This window comes from Hyaena hyaena, unplaced genomic scaffold, assembly GCF_003009895.1.
Source record: "Hyaena hyaena isolate Hyena2069 unplaced genomic scaffold, ASM300989v1 scaffold_196, whole genome shotgun sequence".
Lineage (NCBI taxonomy): Eukaryota > Metazoa > Chordata > Mammalia > Carnivora > Hyaenidae > Hyaena > Hyaena hyaena.
The window spans coordinates 1756561-1773999 of NW_024080828.1; the positions used below are offsets into that span (position 1 = coordinate 1756561).

A 17439-nucleotide genomic window follows, 5' to 3' on the forward strand; every position below is an offset into this window, starting at 1 on the left:
CTCAACCCTATACTCTAGCATTTAGCACAATGTTCGGTGGCAGATAATAGATGTGAAACACATATGTGAATCTAAGAATTTCACTGCAGCTTTGTCATAGTGAAAACTGAAAATAACTCAACTGTTTTCTAACAGGAAAGTAAGATAGTCCACATTTACATCACAGAGCCGTTAAAAAGACTAAGTTTAATCTTTGTGTTCTGACATGCCCACCTGAACTGAATGAGAAAGAAAAAAATGTTCTTTTATTACATGTGTACCATACTGTGCATAGACGTCTAAAAACATACATAAATTGTTAACAAAAAACATTAACAGTAACTATACTTAAAGAGGAATAGGACTGGGAAAAGGTAATCTCACTTTTATACTATATGCATTTCTCCATTTTCAATATTCTCCAAGATGTATTTTATTTCTAATTAATTTGCTTTGAGCAAGTCTACATAAATCATCATATGCTTTATGCTCAGTTCGTATTTGTATTACTATTTCATAAAGACATTTTTGTAATGATCCCTACAGCAATCTTGAGAGGTAAATAAGAGATAGCATTAACTCCATTTTGCAAATTAAAAGCTAGGTAAACTGCCTAACATCACAAAGCAAAATAACAGAGGTTAAAATGGAGATCGTTTTTCTTAGCCCAACGTTCTTTTCGTTATACATCACTGCCTTTCCAGCGACACAAGGCAGTCTTAATACAATCAACATTTTAGTACAAAGTGACTAGTAGGAGTTAAAACCTATTTTCATCTCAATGATGAGATGGAGAGGGCACTGCAGGCCACTGGCATGGAGGCCTCTTTTAAATAACCCCAGGGAAGGGGAGGTGACAAAATCCTAGTGCATGTTCTTGTGAGACAACTCTCTTATATTAAGCTGAAATCTCTCTCTGTAACGTCGACCTTTTGGTCCAAGTTTGGCGATTTAGAAAGCCACAGAATGATCTTCTCTCCTTCTTGTTCTGGAATATGTTCCAGCATAGGGAGACAGCTATCACCTGGGTCCTTTTGCGAATGAGTGCTTTGCTTAGACAAATCTCCCAATAAAACATCCGTCATTATCCAACTTCTAACTTCAGTCAAGTCTTGACGAACTGGTTGGCAGAAAAGGGAAACTATGATGCAGGACTCTTACAAAGTCATGAGGTACAAAATAAGCAATCGTCACTAGAATCACTTAAGGAGAGTTACAGACAACCATGCACTCTCACCACCCTTTTGCTGGATGGCACGGAATCAAACAGCTTTGTGGTATGAAGCACAGGAAGGAAGACAGGGTCAGATGTTTCTGACCAAATCTTGGCTTTAGATAGCTGCACATAGCTGGATCATGAATTTGCTACGAACACAGACAATTATTACTCCTCCGTTAGACAGATAAACAATCAACCTAATGGTCTTTCATCAGAAAAATATGTCTTCTGTTTTTGTCAGATTCTCCAACAACAAAACACCTGGTCATTCTACCAACAGACAAATGAGACTTCCTCACGATCTAAAAGAGACAAAGAAATTAATGATAAAAGTCATAGGATAAAACTTACTGACTGAATTTGAGATTCATGGAAAGATCTAATGACTTGGTTGTTAGGAAACACCAAGAAAATGAACAAGGAAAAGTAGGAGTCTAGAGAGAAAAGCTAGCACAAGAAGTGTATGTTCAAGAAATCTCACACTAGAGGTATGATAAGCTACAGTGTAGTTAAATACTTATTAAAATTGCTTTTTATAGTCTGATAAAAATAATCAGAATTAAATGCTTGTGCAAAAACTGAGAGCAAAACTACAGGACAAGATGAACCTCTACTTGGAACAGCATAGCTTTTTATCCGGGTTTACCTGTTAATAATAAGGACAAACTTGGGGAAGTCTTCTCAAATGCTGCTCTAGATTTTCTTTCTGAATCTGAACGTAAGTAAGGGAAAGGAGAAGTCCTCTGAGCACCCAACTGTGAGGCCTGCATTGCTCAGTCTGTTGAGAGATGAGCTCTTGATTTCGACACAAGTCATGATCCCAGGGTCATGGGATTGAGCCCCGCATCGGACTCCGAGGAGCATAGAGCCTACTTGGAACTCTCTCTCTCTCTCTCCTCTTTGCCCCTCTCCCCTGTTTGCATGCTCTCTCCCACTTTCTAAAAAAAATTTTTTAAGTTTTTTTTAAAAAAAGAAAGAAAATATCCCTCCTTACTCTTCCTTATCTTTCACTTAATTAGAGTTTATCATAATGATAGATATCATATACATTATTGTGCTTCCTTGTTGTCTGATGACCCAGAAAACTATATGATCCTTGAAGGCAGAGTCAACTCTTTTTAACACTGCAAATACATGAACACCTGGCTTTGTACGTGCAGGTAGTTCATTAAATATCTGCAGGATGAGTGAAGACAGAAAGAGAAAAAGAAAAGGAGATCATAGGTGACCATTAACAGTTTACTTTGCTTTGTTAATAAATGTTGAGACACTTAGTACGATCCAGACCAGTTTCATTTATCACTTAGTTTAGCCTCACAAGAAGCCTAGAAAGTTTCTCATTTGAGACAAAGGCTCAGATAATTAAATACTAAATGATGCAAGCCACACACCTAGTAAATCTGAACTCTCATTTATGTGGAATCAGTTTTATCTAATATGATGGCCGCCCCCAAGATGCACATGACTTCAATGATCTCCTCTCCAGAAAGCTATGGGAGAAGAGGGAGATACCTACAGCAATTAGCTGTGTACATTCCAGTATCTTTAGGCATCTACAAAATGTCTGAATTTTCTTCCAGGTCACAGAAATCCCCCTAAATAAGTAAAAGACTGGGGGACGTGGGTGTCTGTTTTTGGCTTAGGTCATGATCTCATGGTCTGTGAGTTCGACCCCCCAGTCAGGATCTGTGCTGACAACTGGGAGCCTGGAACCTGCTTCAGATTCTGTGTCTCCCGCTCTCTGCCCCACCCCGGCTCATACTCTTGTCTCTGTCTCAAAAATAAATAAACATTAAAAAAATTTTTTTAAGTAAAAGACTTCTAACCAACCAAGTAATCGTTTTTACATTTGCCAAATAGTTTGATCCTCAAAAGAATGTTATAAAAGAGACAGATACTCCAGTTATGTTGGTGAGGACACTTGGGGCTAAGAGCACTTAATCCTTCCCATTCTCTCTACAAACCTATGGGCTTGGAGTTTACACATAGAAATAGTGGTGGGTGACTGGGTGGCTCAGCTGGTTGGCTGGCTGACTTTGGCTCTAGTGTAATCGCAGTTTTTGAGTTCGAGCCCCGCATTTGACTCTGTGCTGACTGACCCCTTGGAGCCTGGAGCCTGCTTCCGATTCTGTGTCTCCCCTCTCTGCTGCTCCCTCACTCGCTCACTCTCTCTCAAAAGCAAACATTAAAAAAAAAAGAAAAGAAAAGAAATAGTGGTTGTATAAACTTGGTGCAAACTTTGAGAGACACTCGTGACATAATCCTCATTTGCCGCTGCAAATATGTGATCGACATGGGAACCCTTCAACAACTCAATTCTGCACTTCCATTTTAGGTTCACTCTGTGCAACTGATTGTTGACCGCCAAATATATTTAGGAGGAGATAACACCTCCAGGTCAAAGAAAGGGCGTGGGAAAATCATTTTAGAAAAGGTTGCATTGCAGCCAAAACTAAGTCTGGGCGGCGGTCCACAACCGTTCTCGCCAACTCCTCGCATTTCCTTTCCCCTCCAGTGAACCATTCCTTTCTAGAGTCGGATTTGGCGCAACAGGCAGGTTCCTACCTTGGTCTGAATACTCTTATCAAACTTGTCATTTTTGAAGCTAAACGTATTCTGGTGTCTCTGAGGCCTGGAACGTGCCACGTTCCCTTTCTGGGAACTCATCGTGGAAACCCCAATCACCTCGCGTTGATACAAGGAAGACGCGGAGAAGACCGACACGCCAGGAACTAGTCAATGGAGACCACGCTTCTGTCCCTGACCCGGAAGGAACTTGTCCAGCCTTTCCGCCCCGCCCCCCGTCAGGCCACGTGACTCATCGAGGAGGTCAAAGGACATCCTCTGGTGCCTCGGAACCCTCAAGGTTCTCCCACGCTAACCAGTCTCGACCCATCCCCCTCCGCGCAACCTCGCTCTCAAATCTGGCGTCTAAACCCCGCTTCCTTCGAAGCGACGACTCCCCCATTGGCCCGAACACGGCAGTCCATCAAGGCGGAGAGGCGGAGCGCCTTTGCTTCTATTGGCTCTTCTTTACCGCAATCCCCGCCTCCTGCCGACCAAGCGCAGCCTCTCCCGGAGCCCCACTCCTCTGTGCGGCTTGTGATTGGCGGAAGTCCGGCGAAGCTGGGCTGCGCCCCTCCCCCGGCCCGCTCGGAGGCTGGAGCCCGGGTCAGCTTGGCGTCTCCCTCCAGTCAGTGACCAACTCCTGCCTCAGCGAGGGTTCTGCTCGCCCCCCTCGATTCCCTCCCAGCCTTCCTCCCGCCACCAGACCTAGCCCCGCAGTGGCAGGCTGAGGAGGAGCGAAGAAAGGAGGATTAAAGAGAAGAAAGACCTGGCTGGGTCTGGGTGGCGTCTGCAGTGCCAGAAGGGGAGGTGGTGGCGGCGGCTGCGACCACGGCCGCGCGGGACGTGAGGCCCGAGAGCAGCCGACGGCGGCGGCCGCTCCAGAGCCTCGCGCCGGGGCCGTTAGTCAGCAGAACGCGAGCCCGTGTGGAGGAGCCGGAGCGGCGCGAGGCGAGACTCGAGGGCGCGAGCCGGCCCCCGCGTGCGCCGCCGGCCCTCCTCGCCCCGGCGCCGGGGGCTGCAGCCTTCGTCCCCCCCTCCTCGGCCGCGCCCGCCCGCAGGCCGGGAGAGTCTGGCGGCGGCGGCGGCGGCAGCGTGGGTCGCACCTTGCGGAGGACAGCGCGGCGGCAGCGGCTCTCTCCCGGCCCTTTCTTCCCGACACCTTGGCCGCGGCCCCTCAGGTGCAGGTGCGTGGGGCGGCGGCGGGCCGCGCGCCGCGGCCGGGCCCGGGGAGGGGGCGCTAGGCCCGGAGCCGCAGCGCGGGAGGGCCGAGCCCGGGCCGGGAGGGGGGAGGGGAGCGGGGAGCGGGAGGCGTCTTTGTTGTTGGCGACCGGGATCTCTCTCGGCGCCGGCGAAAGGCGGGGAGGCCACTTCGGATCGGGTCTGGTTTCGAGAGGCTTCTCCGGCGGTTCCGGGAGCGAGAGAGGTAGGAGCGTGCCTGCGATCGGAGAGGCTGCGGGGGTCTGGGGGCGGGAGAGAGAGAGACGGACAGATGGACGGGGTGGGGGGCGGGGGGAGGTCTTGGGTCCTCCTGGCGGAAAAGGGTCTCGTCTCACTTGTTTTGCTGGTGTCCGGGTGGACGGAAAGAGGGGGTCAGGTTCACACTCTCCTCCCTTCTCCCCGTGAGGTTGGCGACGCCTGAACGCTTTGCCCTGAATGCCCTCGTGTGTGCCAGCCTCGATCTGAGATCGAACCGGCCGCGTTCGCGAAGATCGGCGTGTTCCCGGCGGGCGGTCGTGGGGGTTCTTTCCCCCCAGGTGGCTCCGCTTCAGCTGCTTCGAACGGTCTTCGCTCGTTAGCAGCCGCTCAGAGTTGAGAAAAAGGAGAGGTTTTGTTTGGATTTTTTTTTTTTTAAACCCTGCAACAAAAGTTCTGCCGAGTTAAGAGTGTAGGATTGTAAAGGCTTTATTTATTTATTTATTTATTTATTTTTTAAGAAGAGTCCGTTTAACCCTGACTTCTTGTTTAAAAAAGAAAAAGTTCATAGCTTTGATGCTTGGAGATTTCTGCCAATGCCAGAACACGATTTCTTTTTTTTTTTAACGGTGCTTTGATTTAAGTCTGCGTGAGGTGGGTTTGATAAGCAAAGGAGGAGGAATAACGGAACACAGGGTGACCTTTAAATTTTGGCCGTTTAATGAAAAGGTATTTTTCTATTGGAATATATTTCGTAGTGTATATGTATATAGTACTTGATGCGCAAGATGATGCATTGATTTTTTTTTTTTAAGGCTCCAGTAAATAAAAAGAATTTTGGAGATCTTGTGTCAGCATTTGGAGCTGCCTAATGTGTCTGAGTAAAAAATCAGGTACATATTGTAATAGTGTGTATCTCTATACGTTATCAGGAAAACTTAACAAAAAATGAACTTTCCTCCATAATTTGACTCTTAATATGTTGATAGCATAAATCCATTTGTGTGACATATCTAGCATCTAATTGTAATCAGCATTTTAGTAATCATAATTATGCCTAAGTCTTTGCTTGTTGTTTAATTTTTATTGTGAGAGTAGATGCGGTGGTTTAAACAGTGGAGAAAGCCATGTTTCTACTTATAAAAGAAAGAAAATCCCTGTTGTAAAAATAGTTGTTGTATTATTTGAGGTCCATGAGGAAGTGAAAAGCACCCTCACCCATAATTTGACCTCTTTTTTCTCCTACTCTAGTATTAATAAGGTTAATTGGGAAGGAGAGGATTAGATTTTTAGCAGGCTAGGCAGTTTTAATTTTGTCCCTTGCTGTACAGGAGGACTGTATTGGTAAGTGGCTTCTTTCCTTGATTGTCTTGGCCTATTTTGATACATGTATGCAATGATAATCTGACAAAAAAATTTTCTGTTTCCCGTGACAGACAAAATTATCATAAAACTTCACGGCAAAATAATGTTTTTGGTAACTTAATGAACACAGAAGTACTAGGTAATTCGTGACTGTTCCACAATTGGTTTACAACTACAAGCAAGCGATCCCACATCTGAGTCCGTTTCTCCATCTGTAAAATAGGGCTAATAAATATGCCACCTGCTCATGCTGTAGAATGGGCATTGAGAACCAAGTTACTTTGGTTATATGACATTGCTTTAGGTGAATAAGAGTACTTTTTAAGGCAGTTCTCTTACTTTGGTATTAATGAATTTCAACTCCTTGGTGAAGAATTAGCCTAAAGAAATATAGTTCTAATAGGGACACTGTCTATCCATGTGCCGTCATCTAAGAATTGATAACTCAAAATTTCTTCCATGTTAAGATTGGTGTTAATATTCTTAAAATCAGTGATGACAAGAACATAGTGACAAATTGGCTTTGTTGGTTTATTTACTGGTAGATTTTATTTCAGATATATCCAAGGTTTTATTCTTAATTCTCAAAAATTACTCCCACCTTTCCTACCTCATTAAAAAATTCTCATATACAGTGCTCTATATTTATACCTCTCAAACTCAGCCTTGTGAGTTGGGGAGGAACAGTGATGTTTTGTGACATTTTTACAGATGAAGCCAAGAGAAGTTACTACTTTGAATTGCCTAAAGCTGCATAATTTTTAAAGAAGCAAAACTGAGACTTGAACCTGGGTTTTCTGACATCTAGCCCTGACTCCTTTGCTTTGGAGTAGTGTTTTCCAAAGAGCTGTCTGGACCTAACAGTTTTTGCCAATTCAGATGAAACAAAAAAATAACACAGCAGTTTAAGTATTGGCAACATATGATGTCATGAATACTCAAGCACTCAGTTTAAGAAATAAATACAAAATATAATGAAGCTTCCTTTGTACTCTATACACCCCTCTTAAATCTTACTTCCTGTTTCCCCCACTCCCAGCCACTAACCGGAAATTAAAATACATCCTTCCTATCCATGTGTTCATACTTCACTACATGCCTTTATATCCATGAACATATATGATTTTTGTTTGATTAAGGCTATTTAAATATGTTTGTATCTGTAGCTTGCTTTCTAAACCCAATTTGCCAAGATTTGTCTACGTTATTCAGGTTACTCTAGTTTATTTTTACTGCAATAATGGTATGTGTTCCATTATGTGGCTTTCACATTCCTTTGGTCATTTTAGTTTTTTCCAATTGCTTATTAAACACTGGTGTAGAGAATATTCTTATATATGTTTACTTGGGTACACGTGCAAGACTTCCTCTAGGGCAGTGGTTCTTGAGCCTATATCCCATTTTTAAAAAACGTTTTATAGCTTGGGGCCCCTGGGTGGCTCAGTCAGTCATGATCTCAAGGTTCCTGAGGTGGGACCCACTTCAGACTCTCTGTTAGCACAGAGCCTGCTTCAGATCATCTATCCCCCTTCTGTTCTGCCCCTTCCTCACTCGTGCCCTCTCCCCCCTGCAAAAATAATAAAAAAACATTTTTTTTTTTTTTTATTTCTAGGAGAGAGAGAGAGAGAGACAGCGTGAGCAGGGGAGGGTCAGAGAGAGAGGGAGACACAGACTCTGAAACAGGCTCCAGGCTCTGAGCTGGCAGTCAGCACAGAGCCCGAAGCGGGGCTCGAACCCACAAACCGCGAGATCATGACCTAAGCGAAAGTCGGACGCTTAACCGACTAAGCCACCCAGGCACCCCTAAAAAAACATTTTTAAGAACGCTGATCTTTAAAAAAAGAAAAGAAATATTTTATGGCTTTCCCAGTACTGCCCTAAAATGAAATTCAGAATAATCAATACATTCATTTAAAACTTAAATGTACGGGAACTCCTGAATGGCTCAGTTGGTTGAACATCCAACGTCAGCTCAGTTCTTGAGCTCAAGCCCCGCATTGGGCTCTGTGCTGACAGCTCAGAGCCTGGAGCATGCTTTGGATTCTGTGACTTCCTCTCTTTGCCTTCTTCCCCACTTGCATTGTCTCTCACTCTCTCAAAAGTAAATAAACATGACAAAAAATTTTTTTAATAAAATTTAAATGAAATTACAAACTTCTTAGTAACATTAAAACAGTAAATTTACAGTATGTTTTTAAGTAACGCTCTTACTAAAATATGAGAATTTATAACAAAGTAATGTGTTTCCCTGTATAAATGCTCAGACCAACCCACACTCTAGTCTTGCCACTGAGTGTGATAGTAGACTAGTAAATCAGAAGTCTGGGAGCTTGTTAGAAATCAGAACTTCAAGCCCTACCCTACTGAGTCATGCTGAATGTTACCAAGATTCCCAGATGATTTGTGTGCACATTAAAGTCCAAGAAGCAGTGGTACCCAGATACTTTGCATCCGTGTTAGTATCACCACGAAGAGAGTAGCTTACTCTACTCAAGCTACTCTCTTCATGCAAATTAAAACAGGTGTGTTGAATTGGTTGTTCAAATGCCAGTGGTGGGCATTATTGGTAAAATGAGTTTCTGAAATGATGAACTATTTTCAGTAAAGTTTGGACAAAAATAAAAGTGCAGTCTTCTCTATACAGTGGTTGCATTCTTTAAAATCTTCATCTGGGGACGCCTGGGTAACTCAGTCGGTTGAGTGTCCGACTTTGGCTCAGGTCATGATCTCATGGTACGTGGGTTTGAGCCCCTCATAGGGCTCTGTGCTGACAGCTAGCTCAGAGCCTGGAGCCTGTCTTCAGATTCTGTGTCTCCCTGTCTCTCTGACCCTCTCCTGCTCACGTTGTCTCCCCCCACCAAAACTAAATAAAACATTTAAAAAATTTTTTAATAAAAAAAAACTTTATCTGTATTAAAGCAATACAGATATACTATTTGTTAAGTCTTGTTTATAAATATCTGACCTTATTTCCCCCACCCCCTCTTCGTTCCCTCAAATGAGTGATGATCAGAATATTCAGAAGTCACAAGGCATGGGGCAGCATTATTAGCTGTATGCACCAAGGGTGCCTGGTGTCCCGGCAGCTGTTCAGTAGCGCCCCCATTTGTTAAACAACTGAAAACCCGCCATTGAGAAAGATTGCCCTGAGCTGTAAATCTAATGGTAGAGTGCTAGAACAAAAGGTATGAGTAGCTTCAACTTTATTGGATAACTACCAGTTTTCTCTCAAGTATTACTATCAGTAATGGATGAGAGGGTCTATATTCCCACCTTCCAAATACTTTATTAGCCTCCTTATGGTTTGCCATTCTGAGGAGCATATGAAGAGGTACCTCATTGCAGTTTTCATTTGCATATCCTCAGTTAGTCCTGTAGTTGAGAACACTATTTTTTGGCCATTTTTTCCCCCATTCAGTTCCTTTTCTGTGAATGGCTTCTTCAGTTTTTTATGGGATTGTTTATCTTATTAATTTGTAAGTGCTTTATGTGTGTCCTGGATAACAATGCTTGGTGGCTCTTACAAGTATCTTCTAGTCTTTATCATGTCTTTTAACTTGAAATATCGTGTCTTTCTATGACTGACTGTTCTTTTTTTTTTTTTAAGTTTTACTATTTATTTGGTGGGGGGACAGAGAGAGGGGAAGAGAGAAAATCCCCAGCAGGCTCTGACTATCAGTGCAAAGCCTGATGCGGGGCTGGAACCCACGAAAGCTGTGAGATCATGACCTGAGCTATAACCAAGAATTGGACACTTAACCGACTGAGTCACCCAGGCACCCGTATGACTAAATATTCTTAATTCTATTGAAATACATTCTTTTTAAAAAAGATTTATTTATTTAAGTAATATCTACACCTGACATAGGGCTGGAACTCAATGACCCCAAGATCAAGAGTCGCATAGTCTACCAATTGAGCCAGCCAGGAGCCCTTAGTCAAATATATTCTCTTACGATTGTGCTTTTTCTCTTTAAAGGGATTATTTTCTATCCTGCGGTTATAAATATTCTGATGAAGCTTTTTAAAGTTTTACTTCTCCATATTTAGAACTTAAATTCACATGAGACTATTTTTATATAATGAGCTGTTTGTGAACCTGAATTTACTCCAATAAAATCACTACTCTTCCTAGTGAAATTAATGTCATTGTTTATGCTTATATGATCTGATGAAATGAGTGATAGTAGATTGTATTTAGTTTTTAATAACTTTTGTTGCAAAATTAAAATTTGGCAATTTTATCATTCTAACTTTTTAAAAATTGAGGGGTGGCCTTGTCAGGTGACGTCAGACTTTGCCTCGGGTCATGATCTCACAGTTCATGGATTTAGGCCTTGCGTAGGGCTTTGTGCTGACAGCTCAGAGCCTAGAGTCAGCTTCAGACTGTGTCTCTGTGTCTCCCTCTCTCTCAAGAATGAATAAACATTAAAAAAATTTTTTTTTAAATAAAAATTCAACTGGTTTTTGAAATGTATACGTTTTGGGACCCACTGCTTTAGAGTATTCTAATTCACATGTTCCATTCTTACATTCAGTCTGTGAAGCATCATAGAAAGTGAGTAGGCACTCATTAAATGCTGAGCTTTCATCATTTGCACCCTACACATTTCAGTTTGTTTGGGTGTTTTCATCGTGTTGTATTCGGGCTAGAATTTTTTTAATGATTATTTATACCCTAATTTTTAAACAGAATTTTAGACTAAATTTAAATATTTTAATATTAATTTGCCTCAGATATAGCTCCTATTTTGTTTTCCCTAGAATTAAAAGTGAGAATGGTTACATGAGTTCTTGCATACAGTTAAAGGTGAAAAGATAAAGGGAAATTAGGTCAGTGTCTATTGTATATTCGTTTCTATTCTAAATTTTGGGGTACATCTGTAAAGATCCCTAGCTTCGGAGGGCTTGCCACCTAGCAGAGGACCGTAGACAATATACAAAATTTTTAAAATGTCTTAATATTTAATTAGGAGGAACTTAACGGAGGACCATGGGTGAGAAGAAGGGGAAAAATAGTAGGGGAGAGGGAGGGAGGCAAATCATGAGAGACTCTTGAATGCCAAAAACAAACTGAGGGCAGATGGGGTGGGGGGCATGGAGGAGGGCACTTGTGGGGATGAGCACTGGGTGTTATATGGAAACCAACTTGACAATAAACTATTTTTAAAAATGTCTAATATTTAGAAAGTGATAAATACTTATAAAGAAAAATCAGTGAGGGCACCTGGGTGGCTCAGTCGTTTAAGTGCCTGACTTCGGCTCATGTCATGATCTCGCTGTTCATTGGGTTCAAGCCCCGCATCAGGTTCTGTGCTGGCAGCTCAGAGCCTGGAGCCTGTTTCAGATTCTGTGTCTCCCTCTCTCTCTGCCCCTCCCCCACTCATGCTCTGTCTCTCTCTGTCTCAAAAATAAATAAAAACTATTTAAAAAATTAAGGAAAAATAAAATAAAGAAAAAGCAGTGAAAGGTAGGGAGAAATCAAAAGGAGGCAGTTTGACCTGTTAAATAAGGTGGTTAGGGTTAGCGTCACCAAGAAGGGGAGAACAAGCAGAGGTGTGCAGCCATGGCACTAGCCCTGCAGATATTAGCAAAATCTTGGAAGAGTGGACAGAATATAGTCTTGTCTCCCTGGTCTCCCACTTGAGTTGTGTGAACTTGAACAAATTAACTGACTTAAACATGAAGCCTTGATTTACTCGTGTATAAAGGAATGATAAACTGGGGAAAGTATTATTAAGAAGATTAAAGGAGATAACAAGTGAAAACACCTACCTCCTGCTCCCACCTAATTCTCGTATGGCACTCTGTATTTTCATAGCATTTGTCACAGTGTAATTATCTGTCTCACCAGCTGATAAATCTTAACCCACCTATTCTGAAATACTAATGGGAAGAACCAGTCAGTGTCATAATATATTTTATTAACATACTCATTTGTAAACTACCTATAACTCTTCTTATGTGTGAAAATCCTCTTAGCTTTGTTGAGGAAGTGTTTTGTATTTATAGTGTCTTTGTGCTAGAGCTTCAAATTGTATTATAGCCATTAGCTCATTGATCACTGCATACCATCTTTGTGTTGGAGGCAGTGGATATGTATCGCCTTGCACTTGGAAGGAATTGAAGCTGCTAAATGGTATAAAATGACACAGAAAGTCAAGGAGAATTTGGTTGGAGTATGATTACATTTGGTTACATTTTCCCTGTGCTCCTTTTTATTCCTTTCTGCAATATGCTGAAACTGACTCTCTAGAAAAGCAAAATATGTAGCTTATGTTATATTGTTAAATCGTGGCCTTTGGGAAATCATTAGGACACAGTATTCTAGCTATGACTTTATCTTCAGTTTTCCTCTGTGAAGCTTCTCATAGTATCTAAGGGTGCGTTATTAGAATTGGCAATAGAAGGCACTTGGGTGGCTCAGTCATCCAACTCTTGATTTCAGCTCAGTTCATGATCTCACAGTGGTTCATGGAATCAAGCCCCACTTAGGACTCTGTGCTGGCAGTGTGGAGCCTGCTTAAGGACTCTCTGTCTTCCCTCTGCCCTGCTCTCACTTTCTCTCCTTCTCTCCCTCTCTGTCTCTCAAAATAAATAAACAACAAAAAGAATTGGCAGTAGAGTTAGAGGTGTTTACTATTAAAAATACATACTGCTAAAGAAATTCAAACACTATGGTTGTCTTAGAATAAGTATATGCTTAGTATAGGTAAGAGTAAAAAAGAAAGGGGGTTGAAATAACCTCATTAACTTGATGTAGTAAGCAAGTCTATGTTCTAACCTCAACAAATCCATAGTAAAACAAGAGTTCCTCCAGGAACTAAGATAGAAGACATTATCATTTTATCAGTTCCAATAAACTTGCTTTGCTTCTGAATTCAGATTGTTCTTAAATGTGTTTTTAAAATTAAAGTCAATCAAAATAATTCCTATAATAAACTTTTTCCAAAAATACTATCCACTGACTATGACCTAGATATTTTAATTTTTTACTCTCTAGCTTAGCCATCCCCAACCCCAAAAGTAAAAAATTACTCTCTACATATCAATTATTTGGTAACTGGTTTGGGCAAGCTTGTAAGTGTAACACTGTGGGTTACATTTTGTTCAGAGCTTTTTAATAGACCTTAATGTTGCTTTTATTAGTAAAGATTTAGTGCAGTAAAGTTAATAAGAGAAGAACTTTTTAAAATTATACATTAAGGACATTCAGATATAATCCTTTAGGGTAATGGTTTTCCATTTTTCTGTTAGAATGCAAAAGAAAGACATTTTGCTTCACAACTTGATACATGCATATGCACCTCAGAAAGTTTCACCTGAGAGATTCAATCTGTTAGCATGTACATTGTTCAAGGGAGATTTTTTCCCCCTATATATAGAACAGAGTAAAACTTGAACAGAGGCTTTAAAACAGTAAAAGATGTTTTATTTATTTGTAGGGGAAGTGATTGAGTTGGGGGAGAGAAAAGAAACGGTTTGCACAAAGGCATAGAGGGAAGAAAGACTAGGTCTCTCACTGAGGAATAATAGTATGATGTTCAGTAGAATGAATGAATAGGGAAATGCTCAGAAATAAGGCTAGAGACTGGGAAACAGAGGATGAGGGAATCATGTATGACATACTAAAGAATACAGTTTATTCAAGAGGGCTTGTAGGACGCATTGAAAGATTTTAAACAAAAAAGTGACATCACCTGACATCAGTATAGAGTCTGGATTAGAGGGTCATGTATGAGGTAGATTTTAGTGATTTTGTAATGTTAAATAAAAAATGATTGAGCAAAGATGTAGCTGAGGGAGTGGAGAGAGATACATAGGATATGATGGGCCTTGACTGAATAAGAGGAATGAAGAGAGGGAAAGGGAGGAGAGGGCTGTACAGATGGAGATATTCAGTTTGCAGCGTGGGGGAAATGTCTGTGCTAAGGATTTGTTTTAGATTTAGGCCTCAGTGTATAAGAAGTGATTAAAGCCATGGGTATGATTGAGATAAAAAGACTGGAAAACAAAAGAAGACCAAAGCACTAGTTATTAAACAAGCTGGGATTTGATCGCATTTATGTTTAGTACTAAAACTTTTTTATTTTTTTAGCGTCAAATTTCCCCAAAGGGAAGAACAAGAAGAGGCTACCATAATTTTTGTTCATTAAAATTACTTTAAAAATTTTTTTAACTTAGTTCCTGTTAATTTTTACATAAGTTTTCTTTTTCACAACAATGTATTTTAACAAAAATAGAAAAGACAATGTCCAAATAAAAGGGAAACCTTTAAAATCATTAAGCCCACTACTCTTGTCCTTAGCTTTTTTCATTTTGCCAAAGAATGATAACTATCATAAGTAAAGTACCAGTCCTCAAACAACCCTTTCCAAGACTTCTCAGATGACAATTTTATACACAAAAATACAGTACAATGTTACTATTTTATAACAAACATCAATTCTTACAGCTAAACATCTGTGTTCAAAAAAGCTAAATATTGTATTTCCCCCTTGTTAGAAACTCATATTTTGTTTTGCTGTAAATTGATTTCTTATTACCAGACTTCAAAGAAATTAATAAAATGATAAAGTGAAGCAACTCTGAGAAATACATAGCATTAATTCATGAACTATTTCCTTTTGTTAACTTACTAGATACTTCTGGGGGTTATTTATTATGACTTTTAAAATTGGCAAAAGCCGTTGTAAATCCAAAAATAATTTTTTTTAAGATTTTATTTTTAAGTAATCTGTACACCCAGAATGGAGCTTGAATTTTCAATGCTGAGATCAAGAGTTGTATGCTCCACCAACCAAGCCAGCCAGGTGCCCCCAAATATTTTTAGAGATAGGGCATCAAGTTGCTCTAACATACCATGGCTGACTACATTACCGTTTTGGGAACGTTTTCCTGTATACATAAACGTATTTGCTTATAAAACATAACTATTGCCTAGTCAACTATAACAGCACATCTTTAATGAACACATTTGTTTAGGCTTCCTACCAAAGTGAAGAACAGAGCTAGATAGGCCCCCACGTTCTTTAAATCTGAAGTTCTGCTTCTGCCTTTAATAGTACTGGAAAGCAATTAGAGTAATACAGAAAAAGAATCGAGATTCAGAGGCTTATAACCACCATTATTGCCAACATTCTCCTCCCCTAAGTCCTGAAGGTATGGACATGGTTAGCAAGCCATTTGCTGATATTCCCTGATGTTGATGCTAAAAAAGGAAAAGGGAAGGACTTGGCTTCTTGCCATCTGGGTATTCCAGTCACTAGTCAGTCTGCTTTTAAGTTTGAGCGAAGATAGGCTCCACTACCTGAGGCCTTCAGCAGCTACAGTTGACTACCCTAAGTAGATGGCAAGGCAAGTCACCTTGAAAGATAAATTTGATGCTTTTATGGTGGTGGTAGGGCATTGATTGGTACCTTACCACTTAAAGACAGTATGCTGCACCTGGGAGCTACAGGAACAAATCATTTATTTTAAATGCTTGAACAATATAAAAATGGATGCTTCTGTATCCAACTCTTGATTGAAGCTCAGGTCATGATCTCACAGTTCACTTCATGGAATCGTGCCCCACATCAGGCTCTGCTGACGGGTGCAAAGCCTGCTTGGGATTCTCCCCCCCCCCTCTTTCTCTCTCTGCTCCCTCCTCTCTTAATAAATAAGTATTTTTTAAAAATGAATGCTTCAAGATGTAAATCCTCTCATTAGCACACATTTTATACCAAAAGAAACCCTCAAACATAAGAGAATGTTGTTCTGTTTTTGCCAATAGGAAACTTAAATTATCTCTTCAAAATAATTAATGAGTACTAGGCCCTTTACAATGGCCTCCCAAATTAATCAATTGGGAAGCATTTCAGCTTTTGTTCTTTTTGGCCAGCCTTCAAATAAAGTATTTTCCAACTTTTCAAACACTCATGATATAACTTGATCTATAAAAGTATTGTATTATAGGGGCGCCTGGGTGGCTTAGTTGGTTAAGCGTCCGACTTTCGATTAGGTCATGATCTCGCGGTTTGTGGGTTCGAGCCCCGCGTCGGGCTCTGTGCTGACTGCCAGCTCAGAGCCTGGAGCCTGTTTGGGAGTCTGTATCTCCCTCTCTCTCTGACCCTCCCCTGCTCACGTTGTCTCTCTCTCTCTCCTAGAAATAAATAAAAATAAAAAAAAATTTTTTTTAAAAAGTATTGTATTACAGCTTTATAATCAAGAAATTGATTTGCTATGTTACAGTTAATGGGCTTTGACCAGATAAAACATCTTTAACTAGCAAATTAGTAATTTATATGTGCGGTAATTGTCCTCAACTTAATGGCCTGTTTATTTAACTTCCTCTCTTAAGGATTTTAAATATATCAGAAGGTGTGTTTTTTTTTTTTAATACAAAGAGTGCAGTGTAAATAGAAATGCAGTTTAATAATCATCATGATTTCCAGAAAGATTCAAGCAATAAATTAGTGTTGTGAATCCTGGTTCAAAACAACAAAACAAAATCTATTCTGATTATATTTAGCACTAACTCAGTTTATATTCTATCAGGTCTTTAGGTATAAACTGTAAGTTCTTATTTTCTTTATTCTTTTTCACTTAGATTGTTATTGATCAGATACTTCCTATGTAGTGCTAAAGAAAACATGGTCACTGACCTCATAGTAAAGACACTAGGCATCTATCAAGTAAGCCCACAGGTGAATACATAACAGGGATCACAATTTTCAACTAAAAATGAAAAGAACTGGCTGCTATGAAAAGGAATACCCTAACTTAGATTAGAGGTTGACAGGATCGGAATAATGAGAAATCAAGTAGAGAGTGTGCAAACCCTGAAGTGGAAACAGCTTTCCTACTTTTTAAAGACATGGAAGATGAGGAGGGAGTCTACAACTGTAAGTGAT

The 17439-nt window shown here is 40.6% G+C and overlaps 2 protein-coding genes across 3 annotated transcripts in view; one reads left to right on the top strand and one right to left on the bottom strand.

The window, feature by feature from the left end:
• CUNH9orf85 (chromosome unknown C9orf85 homolog) overlaps window positions 1–3944 on the bottom strand; it is a 69703-nt gene extending 65759 nt beyond the window's left edge. The window contains exon 1 of the mRNA XM_039241586.1: window positions 3764–3944. Coding sequence (XP_039097517.1) covers window positions 3764–3865 — 102 coding nt within the window. The 5' untranslated portion in view covers window positions 3866–3944. The remainder of the gene's footprint in view (window positions 1–3763) is intronic.
• Window positions 3945–4352: 408 nt separating this feature from the next.
• The window catches only part of ABHD17B (abhydrolase domain containing 17B, depalmitoylase), a 47229-nt gene continuing 34142 nt past the window's right edge, over window positions 4353–17439 (top strand). The window contains exons 1-2 of one of the 2 annotated variants that reach the window (XM_039241591.1): window positions 4353–4950; window positions 5995–6072. The gene's annotated coding sequence lies outside the window, so the exon portion shown is untranslated. The remainder of the gene's footprint in view (window positions 4951–5994; window positions 6073–17439) is intronic. The other variant, XM_039241590.1, reaches the window with a different exon arrangement.